The 18,880-nt window shown below is 33.1% G+C and overlaps 1 protein-coding gene across 10 annotated transcripts in view; it reads left to right on the forward strand.

Annotated features, from left to right (window-relative positions):
* LOC136026353 (tubulin monoglutamylase TTLL4-like) overlaps positions 1 to 18,880 on the forward strand; it is a 64,042-nt gene that overhangs the window by 21,442 nt on the left and 23,720 nt on the right. For all 10 annotated transcript variants that reach the window (XM_065702873.1, XM_065702879.1, XM_065702875.1 and 7 more), the window contains exons 5-10: positions 838 to 957; positions 7,023 to 7,118; positions 8,334 to 8,453; positions 12,157 to 12,325; positions 15,588 to 15,690; positions 18,494 to 18,701. In XM_065702873.1, the coding sequence (XP_065558945.1) occupies positions 838 to 957; positions 7,023 to 7,118; positions 8,334 to 8,453; positions 12,157 to 12,325; positions 15,588 to 15,690; positions 18,494 to 18,701 (816 nt within the window). The remainder of the gene's footprint in view (positions 1 to 837; positions 958 to 7,022; positions 7,119 to 8,333; positions 8,454 to 12,156; positions 12,326 to 15,587; positions 15,691 to 18,493; positions 18,702 to 18,880) is intronic.

Raw genomic sequence — 18,880 nt, forward strand, 5'->3', positions numbered from 1 at the left:
TTGGCTTAACAAAATTGTTTGGACAATAACAGTATCACAGACTAATAATAAGTTTGCTCAGTGTAAGGCTCCACAAGTTCTGAGAAAGCACGTTAAATTTTGTCCAGCTAAAATGATGTTGTTTATGTTTTTCTCTGATTTGTGATTGAAAGTGAAATTCTTTAAGGTCTTTCAGTATCACGTTAAAATAAACTCATTTGAATACTCGTTTAAAAAAAGAGTACCAATTGTACGTTTTAGCCAATCTTTTATCCAAGCGCGATCTTACCAGCCTGAGGAACGCTCCCATCAAATCTTAGCTTAACTTAGAGGATGTACTTAAAGTCAATTGTCACTTTACGATCAATATAGGGAGTAATCATTACCTTGGAACAGATTATGTTTATTGATGGATTGCTAAGGGCACCTTGTATTGATAGCTCGATAAATTTAATAGTCTTTTTAAAAGCGGTTAAGATCCATAACCCCTAGGTAATCATTTATCCGAAAACCATCGTGTCTGAATTACACCGTACATCTGACATTACACCGTATCTGAAGCGAGTTTTTTCAATCGTCAGTCTCTGATGCTTCCAGGTGAATATACTTTAATATGTCTGTCATTGTTTACAAGAGAAGAGTAATGACTCGTTTCTAGTGTTCGTTGAAAATATCTAAAGAAATTGATCTTCTTGATGGAAGATATGTTTTTAAAATGGTATGACCAGGGTCTTATCGAGGATTTTTGTTCAGGGGGGGGGATTTACAAAAAAGATCATTTGATCTGGTCTAACAAATTTATTCGGTTCAGTTGAGTTTTAACAAGAACAGTAGCTCCGATTTTATTTTGTTTTTTAGATAGTCAATCTTCAATAAGCGGCTATACTTCAATGTCAAGTGTATCTGTCACTCAATCTAGGGATAATCTCAGTTCCTCTTTAAGTGAAGAAAATGGTCAAATACGACAAATCAAGCCAGGTAAGCGATCATCGTTTTCCCGTTTTTTTTTTTTTTTTTTTTTTTTCTCGAAATAGAAATCTAAATAGAATTTGCTGAAATTCTTCATAAACCGAAGTTTTAAAATACAATAATCTAAGTTTGAACTGAGAAATAGATAATTCTGTTATAGATAAATCTATCTATAATACGTAGCACTTCAGGTATGTTATAATTGGAATTTGTTTTTGGTAGTTTTATGCGTGTCGTGTGTAACTGTTCCCTGATAATGTCTTGATATATTTTTTATAGCAAGTGCTTATAATTATATTATTTATTGGCAATCTTAATCCTATTCATGTTACCCTTAGCCTTTAATTAAATATATACATTCTTAAGAAAAAGGATTTAGTTGGATTCTGATAAATATTCTTATTTGTTTGAGTGCTGGAAATATTTTTAATTAAGTAAACAAAATTTTGAAATGAAATGATGCTACGTTTAAGTTGATAAAGAACTAGGTCAACTGCCGAAAAAATACTTTTAATTCGTTTTCCTTTCATTAAATAACGAAATATGTGTGTACGAATTTTTCATATTCAATAGGGTACGCGTTGGGTTTTTTGTTTGTAAGGAATACGGTAGAAGACATTAAAAACAAGTTCCTTTTCCTAAAGCTCGTAAATTTCACCAATCATCAAATTTACATTAAGCCGTCTGAAAGAGGAGGGGGAGTCTACTTTTAGAAAGAAAGGTATCTAAGTCTTGTTTAGCTATGAGGTTGGGGGGAGGGGGCTCAAACCTGAAGATGAGAACTAGAAACCATTTAATTAATATCTACAATTAAATATGCTGTTTTTTCACCTAAGTTCCTTGGACCTTGTCAACCAGTATCTCATTTTCTTTCTAGTTCGAAATTTAATAAACTGAGACAAAACTATCTTAATCAGCTAATCATAACTGTTTTTCTGATGCACTAGTTGATTATCAACAATTTGCTGTTTCCGAATTTTAGGCTTGAAAATTAATAACAAAAAAGCTGTGAAACTTAATCGGCTGCCAGGAAGTTCAAACTTGTTTTCATTTGTGGTATACTACTACTACTACTACTAATAACTCACTGCAGCACCAAGCCGCCTGAGGCCAACACAGCTACGCACGCTCCTCCTCAACCTAATCTATTCAAGGCCTCCCTCTTTACACACTCCCAAGAAGTTCACATTTCCTTTAAGTCTTTATTTATAACATCCTCCCAACCTAGACAAGGACGACCTGCTTTCCGTGTAGCCCCAGACGGTTGGCCAAAAAGGACAATCTTTGGCAATCTGTCATCCTTCATCCGCAGAACGTGGCCTAGCCATCTCAACCTTTCTTTCATTATAGCCCTAGAAAGCGGGATTGAACCACATTTTTCGTACAACCTACTGTTTGAAATACGGTCAGTCAGCCGGGTACCCAGAACAATCCGTAGGCAATTTCTCTGGAAAACATCTAGTAAATTTTCATCTGCTTTTCTGAGCGCCTATGCTTCAGAGCCATATTTGACCACTGTCATCACTGTAGCTTCCAAAATTCTAATCTTGGTTTGGAGACTTATCTTTCTATTCTTCCAAACATTTTTTAACTGTGAAAAAACACCCTGAACCTTAGCTATTCTACTTTTAACATCTTCACTGCTCCCACCGTCTTTACTAATAATACTACCAAGGTAAGTGAAGCTGTCAACCTGATCAATCTTTTCGTTACCCAACGTCACCTTTTCATCTTCACTTATTCCTAGTCTTAGTGACTTAGTCTTCTTCACATTAATTTTCAAGCCTATTCTAGCACCCTGAACTCGCACAACCTCTAAAAATTCATTCATTTTGCTCACACTTTCATCTAATATGCTTAAATCATCAGCATAATCTAAGTCCAGGAGCGTTTTTCCTCCCCATTTGATTCCGTGGTCTCCAATTGCCTTTCCTGTGCTCCTTAAGACGAAATCCATCAAAATGATACATATAAAGGGGGATGGAATACAACCCTGCTTAACTCCTGATTTAATACAAAACCAGTTACTAACCTCATTTCCTACCTTAGCCGCAGCAGTATTATTCTCGTACACAGCACAAATCACTTAAATATATTTTTCTCGTATACCATACAAGGATAAGACCTTTGCTAACGCTCTTCTATCAACAGAATCGAAAGCTTGCTCATAATCAATAAAACTGAGGACCAAAGGTGTTTACAACGAAGGGACTTCTCAATTATTAACCTAAGAGTGAAAACTTGGTCGACACATCCTCTACCTTTTCTAAAACCGCACATTTCTTCCCTTAAAACTTTGTCTAAAGCATCTTCTATGTCCTTGGACCTTGTGAACTAGTATCTTATTTTTTTTCCTAGTTCGGAATGTTATAAACTGAGACAGAAGTTAATCTTAATCAGCTAATCACAACTGTTTTTCTATAGTTGATTATCAACAATTTGCTATTTCCGAATTTCAGGTTCAAAAACTAATAACAAAAAAAAGCCTTGAAACTTAATCGGGTGTCAGGAAGTTAAAGTTTTTTTTTTCATTTGTGGTATATAATATATATATATATATATACATATATATATATATATATATATATATATATATATATATATATATATATATATATATATATATATATATATATATATATATATATATATATATATATATATATATATATATATATATATATATATATATATATATATATATATATATATATATATATATATATATATATATATATATATATATATATATATATATATATATATATATATATATATATATATATATATATATATATATATAGGGCCCGGTGCTATATATATATATATATATATATATATATATATATATATATATATATATATATATATATATATATATATATATATATATATATATATATATATATATATATATATATAGCACCGGGCCCCCGGTACAGCTACGTAACAGGCTTCTATATATGAATTCTCATTGTCGCTTGTCTTCTAACCGGAAACAATGTGAGCCTCTTCTTGAGGTCTTGGCGTAACCGTAGGTTCGGAACAACCACCCAGGGAAAAATACAAACTCTTCTTTAAAGTTGTGATCTTTTTAGATCATTTTAGTGACCAGAAATGTTAATATCCAAGTTAAGGAAAAAAAACTATAAAGCCGATTATGAAGCCAGGACTCAGCACTCGGCATGTGGTGGGCCTGCATATTTTGATTCTTGTTGTAAATTACAACCTCTAAATGATTCATGTTTGTTAATTTTAACTTTAAGTTGTTCCAAAATTTAAAAACGAAGTATGTAATTAGAAAGTATTTTGCACCATATTTTCCAAATTTTGAAAAGACAAATGCAAAAACACTTCCGTTACATGAATGTGTATTACAAAAACCCTGGTTTAGAATTACTTGGGAATCAAGATAAAGAAAAATATGCTGCTATATATTTTTGATTAATAAAATCAGCAACATGTCAATATTTTTTTCTGAAAATTGGTTCTGCTTTTCAGTCATAAAATAAATAAAAAGTTAGTTTTTTTTAACTGAAAGTAAGGAACGATATTAAAACTTAAAAGAACTGAAAGTGTTCTGTATATTACGGAGATAATCAACACTCAATGCCTCGCTCTTCACGCCTTAGTTTCTTTTTGTAATTTAAAAATCTCCTTACTCTAATTAAACGACTCTTGTGTTAGGAAATGTGGTTTAATAATTGGGACAAAAACTTAAAATTAGGGTAAAGAGTGAGGTTATTGAAAAGTAAGATCCCCCTCATATACGATACAATTTTTGTTCGTTTTACGTTTTAGTGTTGCTCCTTACTTTTAGTTGAAAAAATTAGTTTTTATTTAATTCCAGATCGTCTTTCAAATAATGATGGAAAATCTGCCTTTTCTTTCCATGAAAAAAAGCTCCTCCTTGGAAAGTTCCTCCCGCGTTAGATGCCCCTTTCCTCAGAAAATTTTATCCTTGCTGAAAATTCTTGGGGAAAATTCTGCCTGTAAAATTATTTTGAGCCTTCTTTCACTTGAAAAAGAGACTTGCTTTTCTTTTAATTTCCAATTTATTTACTGTTTTTAAATCATGCCAGAAATCCTCCCTCCATTAAAAAATTTTCTGGAAAATCTCCCCTTCCAATGTCTCAATAGAAAGTTTCTCCCATGAAGAATGTCTCCCACGGAAAGTCCCTCCGACAGGAAAACTCCACAGATAATTTCAGCTCCTTTGAAAATTTTCCCTGGGCAAATTCCTCGGTATAACCCCATCTATAAAATTGAGCTGTCAAAGAGAAATAAAGTCAAATAAAAAAAAATTCGTATAAGAATTCTGGTAAATTCCCCGCGTGTAGTTTCCCTTGGAAAGTCCAACCCTGGAAACTTCCCTCCCTACGGACAAATTTACAACTATGAGGGAAAATTTGAACTAAATCTAAAGACGCTACGTGCATGTACATTGTCAAAAGAGCGTATCTCAAGAATTGATTTAGGTAGTAACTTGAAAGTTTCAGAGAAAGTTTCACATAGTTTCCTTTAGTTAGTTCGATATCCAAATACTTTTAATGACTCTAACATTTACTTTGAATAATTTGTTTTTTCTTTTTTTTTTGAAGTAAAAATCATGTCTTAATAATATTTCTTAATCAGATATATTAAATAAGATATTTGAAACGAAATTGTCGCTCGACATTCGTCTATATTCAGTGTTGTAACATAAGTGGGTCAGTATCGCTTTCCAGAAATTATGCAAATTTTCAATCCATTTATTTAAATGAATTTCCTCCAGCCCATTCATCCAAAGTTCTATAGCTCAACTATTATTAAAATCTGTTGCGAAGTTTTGTGCGAAATATAAGTAGTAAGCCCAAATATTAATTTGTTTGCAGAGTAAAGTTCTGAAATATTTCTTTTTTATTAACTAATGGAAAAAATAAAGTTAATTAAAGACGATTAACTCTGCCTAATAACAAACACAAATCATTACCAATGAATAGTGAGATCTAAAACGACGGAAAGTACAAACAATAATCAAATCAAACTTGAAATAAAGGAGAAACCACTATAAACAGAGGTAGGATTAACCAGAAGTGTAATTTTCGTTCGAACAAGGCCTCTCCTGATTTTATATGACCATTGGTTCGATACGATCACCCTGACAAAAAAAACAAACAAAAAAAACACACACACACACACATACACACACAAAAAGAAAAACAGAACGAATAAAGATGCATTAAAAATTTTTTCATTCTGGCAAAAATTATTAAATTTCACATTTCTGTAAATGGAAACTAGAACCCCTTGCAGTAAGGTTTTCTAATGCATGGACGTTAATTTTATGACAGCTTCATATGAGTATTTCTTGCACCCATATTAAAAGATTTCCACAGTTGAGCCGATAAGATTTTCTTGGAACTAAAGACTCCTTACTGAAAATCTGGAAAGCCGTGACAGATGCAGCTGCTGACGGAAGCTTCCCTTGCATTGACTATGAATCCGCTGAGGAAAAATTAGCGTTCTTTTTGAAGGTATCACGTCAATAATATACGGTAGTACTGGTATTACGGGACCCAGAGATCGAATCATGCTGCAGGAATGCACTGCAAGGCCGACGCAGGGACCTTAGTAGTCAAGAAGCGTCGTTAATCCGATACAATACAATACGGTAGTACTGGTGGAAAGGTAGACACATCATCTTGTCTCTCTTCAATTCATTAAAGTAAGAAATAATGTTAGCTTTTATGACTTGCTCAATACCTCTCCCATGACAACCTATCGATAAAAAACGATGAAACGCGCGAAAATATGGATGTCAAAGAATAAAAGCTGAAAAATGTTGATTTTGTGTTGTAGTGTGAGAAAAAAGTTAGACTCTCAGTGTGTTAAATTATTTCTTTTGTCGGAAAATTGAGAAAAAGGGGAAATTTGAAAATTTTTGGCTTTAGGGAGGAGGTTGTGTTGGTAGAAGAATATATAATTTTCTGCTGATTCTGGTTACATTACTTATATTAACTTCAGAGTTGTCAGTTATAAATAGTTCGTTCCAAACTTGAATTTTTTCTTTTTTAGTGTTAATTTGTTTTTAGGTGAGGAGGACACTAGACCTAGAAGAGCTGTTGTTCGTGTTAGTCGATTTTCAAATTTACCTCCTTTTATATATTTCCCACCTGCTGAAGAAAGAGGTAACTATCCCAAATAACTGTTTTTATTCTTTTATCAAATTTTTTTAATTACTGTTTAGGTGTTTGTGTTCAATATATAGCCCCGCAGTTTTGGTGAATACTTTTCGTGCTATCAAGTGCAGGTTTTTAATAAAATTTTTAATCCAAATTAAAAATTTAGACAAAGAAACTCCAGAATTATAGGTAAGTTTCTTGTCATTTGACTATGATGCCATAGAAGAAAGCTAGTAAATATGATGTCATCCCTCGTTAGCTTAGTTGGAGCTCCTCCGAGCCAACAAAAAAAAAAAAAAATTGAAGTTACTGTTCAACAATTCATTAACGATTTTCGCTAGGATATTTTCTGAGAGGTCGGTTGAAGCCCGTTAACTTGAAAAATATTTTTATGTATATTCTTTTTTACACTAGAATCGTTAAAAGAATTACTCTAGGGTAAAAACACACTAAAACCCTCTTATAATAATTTGAATGTCTTTATAAAGTTGTTAATATTATATATGGCCACCTAAAGCTATTCATAAAAAGCAGTTTGAAATCATGCCTATGAAAAGAAAGGTGTCGCTCAAAAGCTGGTAGGTTCGTTTTTAGCTTATAATTGGTTTCGTGTCTCTTGATGATTTGTATTTTGTTGTTTCTCACTTTTTGCCACTGCTCCTCCTTTCTTTCAATGTCTTTTTCTTTCTCTCAAGGCGTCTCTTTTCTTTTTCTTGCCTGCATTTTTTGAGGAAAAGTACAAATTTGATTTAAAAACTGTTCTTGTAAAAATTGTAGTGGAGAATTGTATAAAGATGTAGAACTTAGGAACACTTGATTGGCGACTTTCCCTGGCACATGTCTAACGTAGATGTGAATAATAAAAACGTATGTTATAAAAAAAAAAAAAAAAAAAATATGTCCGATAAATGATACTGTAGAACGATGCTCACGGTTCGTCTTCTGTGCTCTAAAAAGGGAAGTAAAGAAAAGTAAAGAAACGAAGAATAAGATCAAAGAAATAAGAGGAAAAAAGTGAACAAAAATTGAAGACTAAAGGCCAAAATAATTAAATTGAGTTTTGCAGTTGAGGCTATTCACAAACGAGTCCCCTTCTAGAAAGCAAAATGTAATCTAGTCTCGCTTTCTCTCTCTCTCTCTCTCTCTCTCTCTCTCTCTCTCTCTCTCTCTCTCTTTTTTTTTTCCCCTCATTTGAGTGGGATTGGCTTTTTTCTTTTCTAGGTGCTGATTTGCCTCAGGATCTTGCCAAAAATATGAAATGGAAATTAAGTACAATAACTCCTCTAGTCGTTCGAGAAGCTTTAAAGTCAACAGGATTTCGCCTTATCAAAAGTAAATCAGGTAAAAATTAATTAATTGACTATTTTCTAATGACTATTTTATTATGATTTGGTGAATAATGTCAAATTTCTGTAAACGCTACACTATAAAGTTAGCACCGATAGTTAGCTGAGACAGAATTCATAGATTGCATAGTTTGTGACTGCCCAAGTAAAAGCTTGAAATACAGCCAGTTCATAAAATAGCAAATTAAAACGTTTCTGCTAAGCTTTTGATTTTTACTTGATAATCAATTTTTGAGAAGAATTTCATCTTGTTTCAAACGATTGCGCTGGGTCGGATAACATGAATCAGTCTATAACAGATTGTTTTTAGAGGCTTATTATGCTCATTGCACGATTCCTATGTTGTTGAAGTTTTCTTTTTTCTTCAGTTTTCTTTTTGCTACGATTTTTGCAAAGTTGCTTGTTTGTCGTTTTTTTAGTTGTTTTTTTTCTGTAACTACTCTCATTTTTTTAAAAATTTGTTTAATGAGGAAAAAGTAATCTATTACTATTATTGTTAATGTTTAAATATAATATCCACGATGTTTCATATTTGAGAATTTACTAGATTTCAGGTGATGCTATTCATTTATAGAAAATAAAGCCTAACTGCTTTCCAAGCAACGGTCCTAAATTACCTTAAATAATTTTTTGGAAAATTTATTTACTTGCTGAGTGACGTAGTGTATTTCATTAATTCGTTTGAAAGAGGCTTTAATTGCTCTGGCTATCTTGAAGCATCTAAACGACTATCCGTGACAACGCAGTTTAATCGAAACAATTAATTATTTATGTTGATTTAAAGAGGTGAACAATTACTTGTTTGGTAGGCTAAGAAATTTGGTTCTTAATAGATAAAAAATAAGATTAAGAAAAAACCGAGGATAGTATACAGCTAGTGAAAAATTGAAAGGAATTTATTTATTTTCGCAAATACCTCTGTAAACCATTCTTCAAAGCAATGAAAAAAGCATTGAATTGGACAATCGTTAGTCACAAAACAACAAAAACATAGGAAAAAGGGAAGAATAAGGTGTAACTCTAGAAGTAGGGCTATTGATAAGGAAACATGTTAAGAAACAATTCTTACTTCGTAACATTAAGAAAAATTATAGCTAACACAATTCGAAAGCGATTCCACTGTACCTTACCCTGGCCCCCTCCTCTAATATGCGAAATATAGCTCAAATTGTATGTTTCCCGTGTGTTTTTCTGTTTGTTGGTTTTGTCAGCGTTGGTTCAATTTAAGGGAACACAGGTTGAAACAAGAATGACGCATGGTGAAATGCTTGGAAAATATATCATTGGGGCTATATATTTGCACATTAGGGAGGTGGTCGGGGTGAAGTATAGTGGAAACATTTTCAATATTTATTAGTTGCGATTTTTCTGCATATTACGAAGTAAGAATTGTTTTCTTAACATGTTTCCTTCTCAATAGCCCTTCTCAATTCTAGGCTTGTACCAAGAATAGCGTCCAGCCTAAGTAAAAGAAGATCTTGGAATAAAAATGTGATATTCCAATAAGCTATAGCTTAAATAGAAAAAAAATACATAAAATAAGCGATAAATGTTTTCTTGTTGAAAAAAATACATAAAATAAGCGACAAATGTTTTCTTGTTGAAATACATGAATTTATTGCAGTTCTGCTGGTTGCGAACTTATCATTGTTTTTGCTCTCCTATCTGGTTTTCATTTTTTTTTTTTTTAGCCTTTTCTGTTTGTTTTTCATTTTTATTTCTGTTTTGAATTTATTTAGTTATGATGACTTAAGCTATGAATAACGATGACGACTTTTCAAAAGTTTGTGACTGTCTGTTAAATTTAAGTTCAATGCCTGCATTTTAATTTAAAACAAGCGGAGTTTTATGTAGAAATTCCTTTTAGGTAACTGTTAATTGCTTTATTGTCTTCTGTTTGTTTGGATTACTTTCCTTTTAATTTCATACGCTAATTATTTTTTTTTAGTATATTCCATATATATTTTTCAATAGGAACATAAAATATTGAAAGAAAGCAGAAAAAAGAGCATGATTTTGACCTTTATCTTGCAAATCATATTGGTCGAGAGGCTAGCCCGAACGTATATTGATACCATACCAGGGTATATCATACATCTATAAGTAGGAGAAACTAGAACCCGCTTTGAACAATTCTCGCACGTGTGCACACAGGTCTTAAAGATTGTTTGATATCGGTAAAGATTGAAAATCCAGAAGTGGGCAATTTTGGGTTATTGTTCTTTGTTTTTCCCAAATAGGGTCCTTGGAATAGATCCCAGGGATCCCCAATACCCATGTTTGCTGACACGACTGTAGAGATGTGTTTCCCACTTCCGAATGTGTCTCTAATTCATATTTTTGCTTCAGAGTTTTGTATTTACTGTTTCAATATCCTGGTTAATTTCAAGAAAAGTATAAGCATTCCAAATTTCAACATATAGCGGTTAAATTGAATTTGAGGAACAACTTAGTTTTGTTTTTGTTCACAGTTGACTCTTTTCCCAAAAAGGGAATTCCATGGTGCCAGGTGCATCAAAAGTGTCCACATATCGGTCATTTATTACTTACTTTAATCACCAGGCTTTCTGTGGGGTGTTTAGTATCGAAGAAATTTGTTTTTCAAGCATGGCTTCATTTGTGTTTCTTTTGTATGGCAACCAGAGTGATTTTCGAGCCAATGTGCCTGTTCGCGTAGCCCTGAAAAGCCTTGACCGAGAACGAAAAGCTCGTCTAAAGAAGGTGAGTAGATGGACCATTAGAGGCCGGCACAATTTAGAACTGTTCGTTTAAAGGAGCACTTTTTGGCGGTGCTATAGCATGGCTTGTTATTCTTACCGTGGATCCCTCTGGAGTGGTGCCTGATAAGTTTTGCAAGTCCAGGACAATATGGGCGGCTTTTTTCGGCAATTCGTCTAACGAAGGACGTGTACGTGTTGGGATTTTATCGCCAAGTTGAATTTAAAGAGGCTTTTGACCGACCAGTTATTCGCAGGGTTCGATTGAGATTTTCTCTCCAAAAACGACCAACTGCGAAGAAGATTATGTTCATTACTTCTCATAATTGGGATGATATTTTTACACCTTCAATCAGTAGGTAAGCAGATCTTTCTCTGAATTAAATCAATTGACAAATAACTTTTGTTTTTCGAAAATTCCATCCTATAAATGGTGGAATTGACCAGGAAAAAGACATTGTGGATGGAAAAGATATATATTTAGTTTTTTTGAAGATAGCTCTTTTTCCGTAGATGAGGCAAATACCAGGCTTTAATCATTATTTTTTAGCTCAGCAAAAACTTGGTTCCCATATGAGTTTAACGAGAAACCAGCGGTTTTGTAAAAAGTGGATTTTTTTTCTTTTTCGGAATAAATTTGTGGGAAACCTCGAAATTCCCTGAAATATTTCAATGCATGCATTAAAACGTATGGAAATATTCAAGATCATTCTATTATAAAAGGTGAATGTCGACCAATGTCGTAGATAAAATAATTACCTGTTTTTATTCACAAAAAGTGATACTCCCATAAGGTACTATTTCTTGTTCCAATATTCTGTACAAACTGCCAATTTGAAGAACTTATATTTTCTACCCTAACTCAAAGATTTATTCTGAAAATTTCAGAATGGGTAATCCCGAGGAAATCTTGCTGAAAAGTCGAATACGTCAGTGCTAGGTTTTATCATAACTGAACTACCTTCTTTTTCTTCTTTTCAGAGAGTAAAGATTGGATGGGCATGTGGGGAAAACATATGAAGTCTATTGAATTTAGTAGTCTCAAAGCAACTCAAAAAATTAATCATTTCCCAGGCACGTTTCAAATCGGAAGGAAAGATCGTCTGTGGCGAAATATACGTAAATTGGAAGTCAAATTTGGTGTCAATGAGTTAGTATCTTTTATCTGAATCAACTTTGCCATCTTTTATGATGCTTTTTTTTTTAAAGATGTGTCACTATGTCAGGTCCAAAATGTAATATAGAAGTTCATTATCCAATCTAATTTTCATTCATCATTATTTTTTATTGAGAACCCTAGATGAATTACTGCCGGACGCTTAAGTGCATCATAAGGTCGAATGCCGAGCACAAATGCAAGATCAAAACTAAAGTTTTGACCCAATCGCATTTTAAATCAATGAAGTGTATAGCATAGTCAGTGTATTCACTGTGTAGGCAATCCCCTTCAAGTTTTATAATCTTTCAAGAAACTCCGAGTCCGAGTTCAAGTATCTTCATAATCCCCTCAGGAAATGATGAGCTCTATTGGAAGATCAAAGCTAAAGAATTTGAACAAATTGTCCTTTAAATCAAAGAAGCGTGTAGCATACTCATAGTATTCTCAGGCAATCCCCTTCAAGTTTTAGATCCCTTCAAGAAACTCTGAGCCCGAGTTCAAGTATCCTTATAATCCCCTCAGGAAATGATGAGCTCGAATGGAAGATCAAAGCTAAAGAATTTGATCAAATTTTCCTTTAAATCAAAGAAGCGTATAGCATCCCTTCAAGAAACTCCGAGTTCAAGTATCCTCATAATCCCCTCAGGGAGCTCTGATACAAGATGAAAGCTAAATAATTTTAACAAATTGTTGCTTTAAATCAAAGAAGTATATAGAATACTCAGTGCATTCTCTGTCTAGGCAATCCCTTTCATGAAACTCCGAGTCCGAGTTCAAGTATCCTCATAATCCCCTCAGGAAATGTGAGCTCTAATGGAAGATCAAAGCTAAAGAATTTGAAAAAATTGTCCTTTAAATCAAAGAAGTGTATAGCATATTCAATGCATTCCTTGTTTGGATAATCCCCTCAAATTCAAGTATCTTCATAATCCCCTCAGGAAAAGTCGATCTCCAATGCAAGACTGCGTATCAAATTTGGTTACTGCGTATCCAACTGATCAAACAAGATTGATTGTTTGGAATGCAATGGTATATAAAAGAAAGAATTTGGTGGAATGGGGTGGGGGCAATTTTAGATTGTTTTCAATGTTAAAATAAAAACAGAAAAACTGTTTAAAATATATTTGTTTTCAGGAAAGGCTAAAAGACATATAACATTTAAAGGGTTAAACATGGGCTTTTTTCCGTGTGTTTTAGATTTAATAATGATCTTTGCTTTTCTTTGAAAACATTTAAGTTCAGATAATGTTGTTTTTTTTTTTTTTTTTTTTCATTTTTGTTCGTTTAAATCATGAATACTCATCATGAATTTGAATTAGAATACTCAACAACATGAATTTGAATACTCAACAACTGTCGAATGTCTTTTAAAGTCTGGTGCTGATGTAAATATAAGAAAAAGTGATGGTACAAGTGCACATCATTTAGCAGCTTCGTCGGGATCCTCGCCATCTGTTGATTATCTTATTAAATACGGAGCGCATGATTGTGTATATACTTCAAAATGGCGGAAGGCATATACGCCACTGCACTGCGCTGTTCAAAATAGCAATACAGAAAGTTTTCAAGCTTCTTTTTGGACCAAGGTGCTTGTGTTAATATTAGAGAGAAAGATAGCCACACCCCTCTTTATCTTGTGGTTATGAATAACAAAAAAAAACTGTTGTCTAGCTTCTTTTACAGGATGAAGCTAAAGTTGACAATCGCGATAAAAATGGCAAAATTATACAAAACCTTTTTATTGAAAGCTTTAATTTAACGACCGCGGATATTTTTTTAATAATAGCCCTGACATTAATAATCAGAGTAACAAACACTTTCTATAAATTGCAGTCCATGGTAAGGCTCGAATGTTTAAACAGGTTGTTGAAGCTCTTCTAGAATAAGGTCTTAGTGTAAACACAGAAAATGCAAATAACACTGCATTGTTGCATGCTGTTGTTGAAAATGGATATTTCAAGATTGCCGAAGACCTTTTAAAGCATAGGGTTGATACTAATTCGCTACTTCTCTGTACAGGCCTCACAAATAGATTTACGCTTTACATACTGCTGTTACAAACCAACAGACACAAGTAGCTAATTTATTGATAACCAGTGAAGCTACTATTGTTAAGCTAGATCGTTACCAAAGATTTTGTTGAAATCAAATTTTTATGGTTTATGGTGCCTGTTACATAACATCTCTACTGCTATGATACCGATGAGACTTACGTAATCGTCATTTATAATTAAATAGACCAATCCTTTATATAATTTTCAAAGATAAATTACAAACAGGAAAAGCCTACTGCTATTTCTTAGTTTGAATTTTAAGAGACGAACCTCAGAGAATCAAGCTTCTAAGTAAGACCATTTTGGCACCGTACCCTAGAAAAGTTTATTGATGACATTACTACCACTAAAGCTGAGGCTACTACTATTAATTAATCTTTCAATTACTTTAAGCAATCGTTCGTTGTTTATTATAATTTCTATGATAAATTTTTTTAATATTTTAGTTACTATGGACTAGAGTTCGTTATTTAATATAAAAATAAAATCCTATTGTGACCTTCGTATGCAAGATGATGTTGTTAACATTTGTTACTCAAGTGTCATACGAAAATGAAGTTTTCCGTAAAAAATTGATTTACTATTTTAAAAAAAAACTACTTTTTGTTAACCCCAAAAGGCACTAAATGTTGCAATTTCCTTTAAAAAGATTCATTAAAGAGCTTTCTATGATTTTCCAGTGCCCCACTAGCTGCCGAGAAAAATGGAAAGAAAAAAAGTGCCGTCGATGCAGAATATCGTGCTTGGGAGTTATGAGCTGTTATATTTCTTAGTATGGGACATAACCGTCTCTTAATAGGTTACTAGCTACCGCTACAACCCGAGAAAATTTTCTAAAGAGTTAATTCTAGTAAAACATCTAAGGTTATTTTTCAGTTTTTCTGCTGAGGACTTGGATGTCGAATGTGTGTTAAATTTTGGGCAAAATTGGGTACAATTTTTTAGTTAACTAACGTAGCAGCCATAGTTTTGCGCAAAAAACTGCTTAAATGTATTTTTTGAATAAAATTTAGGATGGAGGGGAAGGGGTAAAATATTTTTCGCAGGAATATGGGTTTATTGTATCTCCCCTGCATTCTTTATCTGTATTAATGAACAACATCCAGAAAAATATCAAACAGTGGCATAAAAACACATTTTCAGCTTTCATCTACCCCCTCCCTGTCTACATTTATTATTTTTAATTGTTTTTTTTTTAGATTTGGCTTCCTGCCACAAACGTATGTTCTACCGTATGATTTAAAATCTTTACGGAAAGCATGGAAGAAAACTTCCTCTGATGTACCATGGATTATAAAGCCGGTAAGTAAAGCATATATTGACAGTTACCTAAATTATCTAGTTTGGAATATTAAAGACACTCGTTTCTACGCTTCTAAATATTCGCTTAATAAAAGTGTGCAATCCTGGAAAATTTGGATAATTAAAAGGCGTAGTGTGAAAATGTCGCTTGTAATATATTTACCCTAGATTTTATTACTAACCTAACCATAAAATCTTTCATCTAAACTGAGCGCCTGCAGAGCGTGACTAATTTTACGTATTATTTTTCGATTTTCTCAAAAATAACTTAAGATTAAATAAACTAGAACCATTAATTTTCTTGATTATGGCTGCAGAATTATAGTTTCGTCAGTAATGAGGCTACTGTGCAAAAATAAATTTTAAAAGTGTGTGACAGAAAGTAAAATTTGTTTTCTTCTTTCTATGGTAGTTTGAGAGCAGGGGTGTCCTGTGTGTTTGGTTTTCTAGATTGTTTTATCGAAAAAAAAACGGAGTTGGAGCTGAGCCCAAATGTACGTGCACTAACAATAACTACTACTACAAACAACTTCCTCCAAGACCAAGCCCCCCTGATTACAACGCAGCTGTGCACTTTCCTCATTGCAATCTGTTCCAAGCTTCATTCTTTACCCCCTCCTAAGAAGTTCAAATTACCTTCAAATATCAATTTATTGTCTTTTCTTTTCATTCGGAGACGACTTGGTTTTCGTTTAGTACCAACTTTGAGAATTTGTCATCCTTCAATTATTATTCAATTTAATGCTTCTTTTCTATATTTATTTTTTGGGGGGCGGGGGAGGGGTCGTTGGGACAATAACAAAGAAATTGACACTCTCACTTGATAGACTATTCAGAACTTTGACTAGAATATTTCTGCTAGAGCGCGTCTGTAGATTGCTGTAGTCGATTGTTTTATTGAAGAAACGTGGTTAAAGATGAAACTAAATATACGTGCACTAACAATAACTACTACTACAAATAACTCCCTCCAAGACCAAGCTCCCCTGATTACAACACAACTGTGCACTTTCCTCATTGTAATCTGTTTAAAGCTCCGCTCTTTACCCCCTCATAAGAAGTTCAAATCATTAATTTATTGTCTTTTCTTTTCATTCGGAGACCACTTGGTTTTCGTTTAGCACCAACTTTGGCAATTCGTCATCCTTCAGTTATCATTTAATGTAATGCTTCTTTTCTATTTTTTTCGGGGGGGGGGGTCGTTGGGGCAACAACAAAGAAATTGACACTTACTTGATAGACTATGCAGAACTTTGACTAGGCTTGTTTCGGCTAGAGCAGGTCTGTAGATTTCTGTAGTCGATTGTTTTATCGAAGAAACGTGGTTAAAGATGAAACCAAATATATGCACACTAACAATAACTCGCACTATGATTAACAATTCACAGCAGGACTAAGCCATCGGAGGCCAAGCTTCGAATGCTTCTCATTACAGTATCATCAAATCTTCACTATTTACTCCCTCCTATGAAGCTGTAATTTCCTTCATCGTTTATTTATGACCTTTTTCCTTCCATTTGGAGACGACCTTTCTAGACCTAGATATTTGTTCGAAAAGCAATCCGTCATCCTTCATCCGTAAAATGTGGCCTAGTTGTCGTAATCTTTCTTTCATCGTAGCCCCTGAAAGTAAAATCAAGCTTCTTTTTCATTGTCTGATGTATGATCAGTCAAACGAGTACCTAAAACTAACAATAACTGATGGCAAAACAAAAATTAATCAGAAGAAAGAAAAAACTGGTCAGAAAAAGGGAAAAAGAAGTGAGAAGAAGAGAAAAATGAGATTAATTCTAATATCTGTTATGAAATACCAAAAACATAAATTTTAGCTTTCCATGTAATTGAAATGTTATGACATTTTAAAATGTCGCTTTGATCATTTTGAAAGTAGAGATTGAAGTAAGGTACTACTGGTCATTGTAGAGATTTACCAGCTCTGTAGATAGTCTCAAGTTAAAACAGACTAATTCTTCAAAGGTTATTGTTACTTTGTAAGATTATAAAGAATGACCTAACATTTATGTTCATCAAATTTATGTGCAGAACTGAAAAAAATTTAAAGTGTTTTAAACTTAATTTTTTATCAAAGATCTTGGTTTCTTTGGATTTGATCTATAATTTGAGGGTAAGCAGAATAAAAATTAAAAAAAAAGTTTTTCTGATTAGAATAGTAGCTATAGTTAGGTTAATCGTGTGAAAAAAGAAGTTTTGCGAAATGAAATTTTTCGAATATGATTGAAACGAAACTTTGAGCGAATATTTGAGATATCTGACCATGCTTTCTTCAGCAAAATCTAAGGCAAAAAATCAGAAAGAAACAAAAAACCTAAATGGCTAAAAAAAAACTCCATAGAAATAAACCTGAAATAAATCTAAAATAAATAATGACAGAGCCTAACTTGATCATCTGCTTAGGCTGCTTTAAAAAAAAAAAAAAAACCTGCTCTTTTTCGCGGCCTGTGTTAGGTAAATTCAAATTACTTTTAAAATGCTTTTCCTATGAAAAAGTCCTAAAAAAGAGTAAGAACTAAAAATCATTTGTTTTTTCTCTTGTGATTTCCTCGGAAAAAAAACGCAAGAAAGAAAAATTATATTTAAGATTTGTGAAATTATGGACAAATGTTATGCCTTTTTTTGGGGGGGGGGGGTGTTTAAACGTTGCATGGACGACTCTCAAGTCTTGGAAAGGATTTTATATTTTAACTAAGTCTTAAATAAGTGAGACATATGGAAAATAGATGTTTCTTGACATGTTCTCAAGATGTATTTTAAAAATAATTATTACGTGTCTTCTTTTTTGCAGCCTGCATCAGCAAGAGGTCAGGGGATTAAAGTGATTCACCGGTGGGATCAGCTGTCATCTGCTCGACCTCTCGTCGTACAGGAATACAAAAACAACCCGTACCTAATAAGTGGAACTAAATTTGATATAAGGATGTATGTGCTCATCACCAGCTTTGATCCACTTAAAATATATCTCTATGAAGATGGGCTTGTTCGTTTTGCATCCAGTAAGTGTTTCTTTTTTTAACATTGGCTGGAACTTTATCAAACAATATTATAACCTTCTTGATGTAGCACTCATATTTATTTATTCTCATTTCCTAAATGAGCTGTTCTAAAGCCAAACTGAATTGATTATGTTTTTATAGTTCTGGAGTTTGTCGCAGAGGCACTTAATTCCATCTTA

Source organism: Artemia franciscana, chromosome 4 (genome assembly GCF_032884065.1).
Source record: "Artemia franciscana chromosome 4, ASM3288406v1, whole genome shotgun sequence".
Classification (NCBI taxonomy): Eukaryota; Metazoa; Arthropoda; class Branchiopoda; order Anostraca; family Artemiidae; genus Artemia; species Artemia franciscana.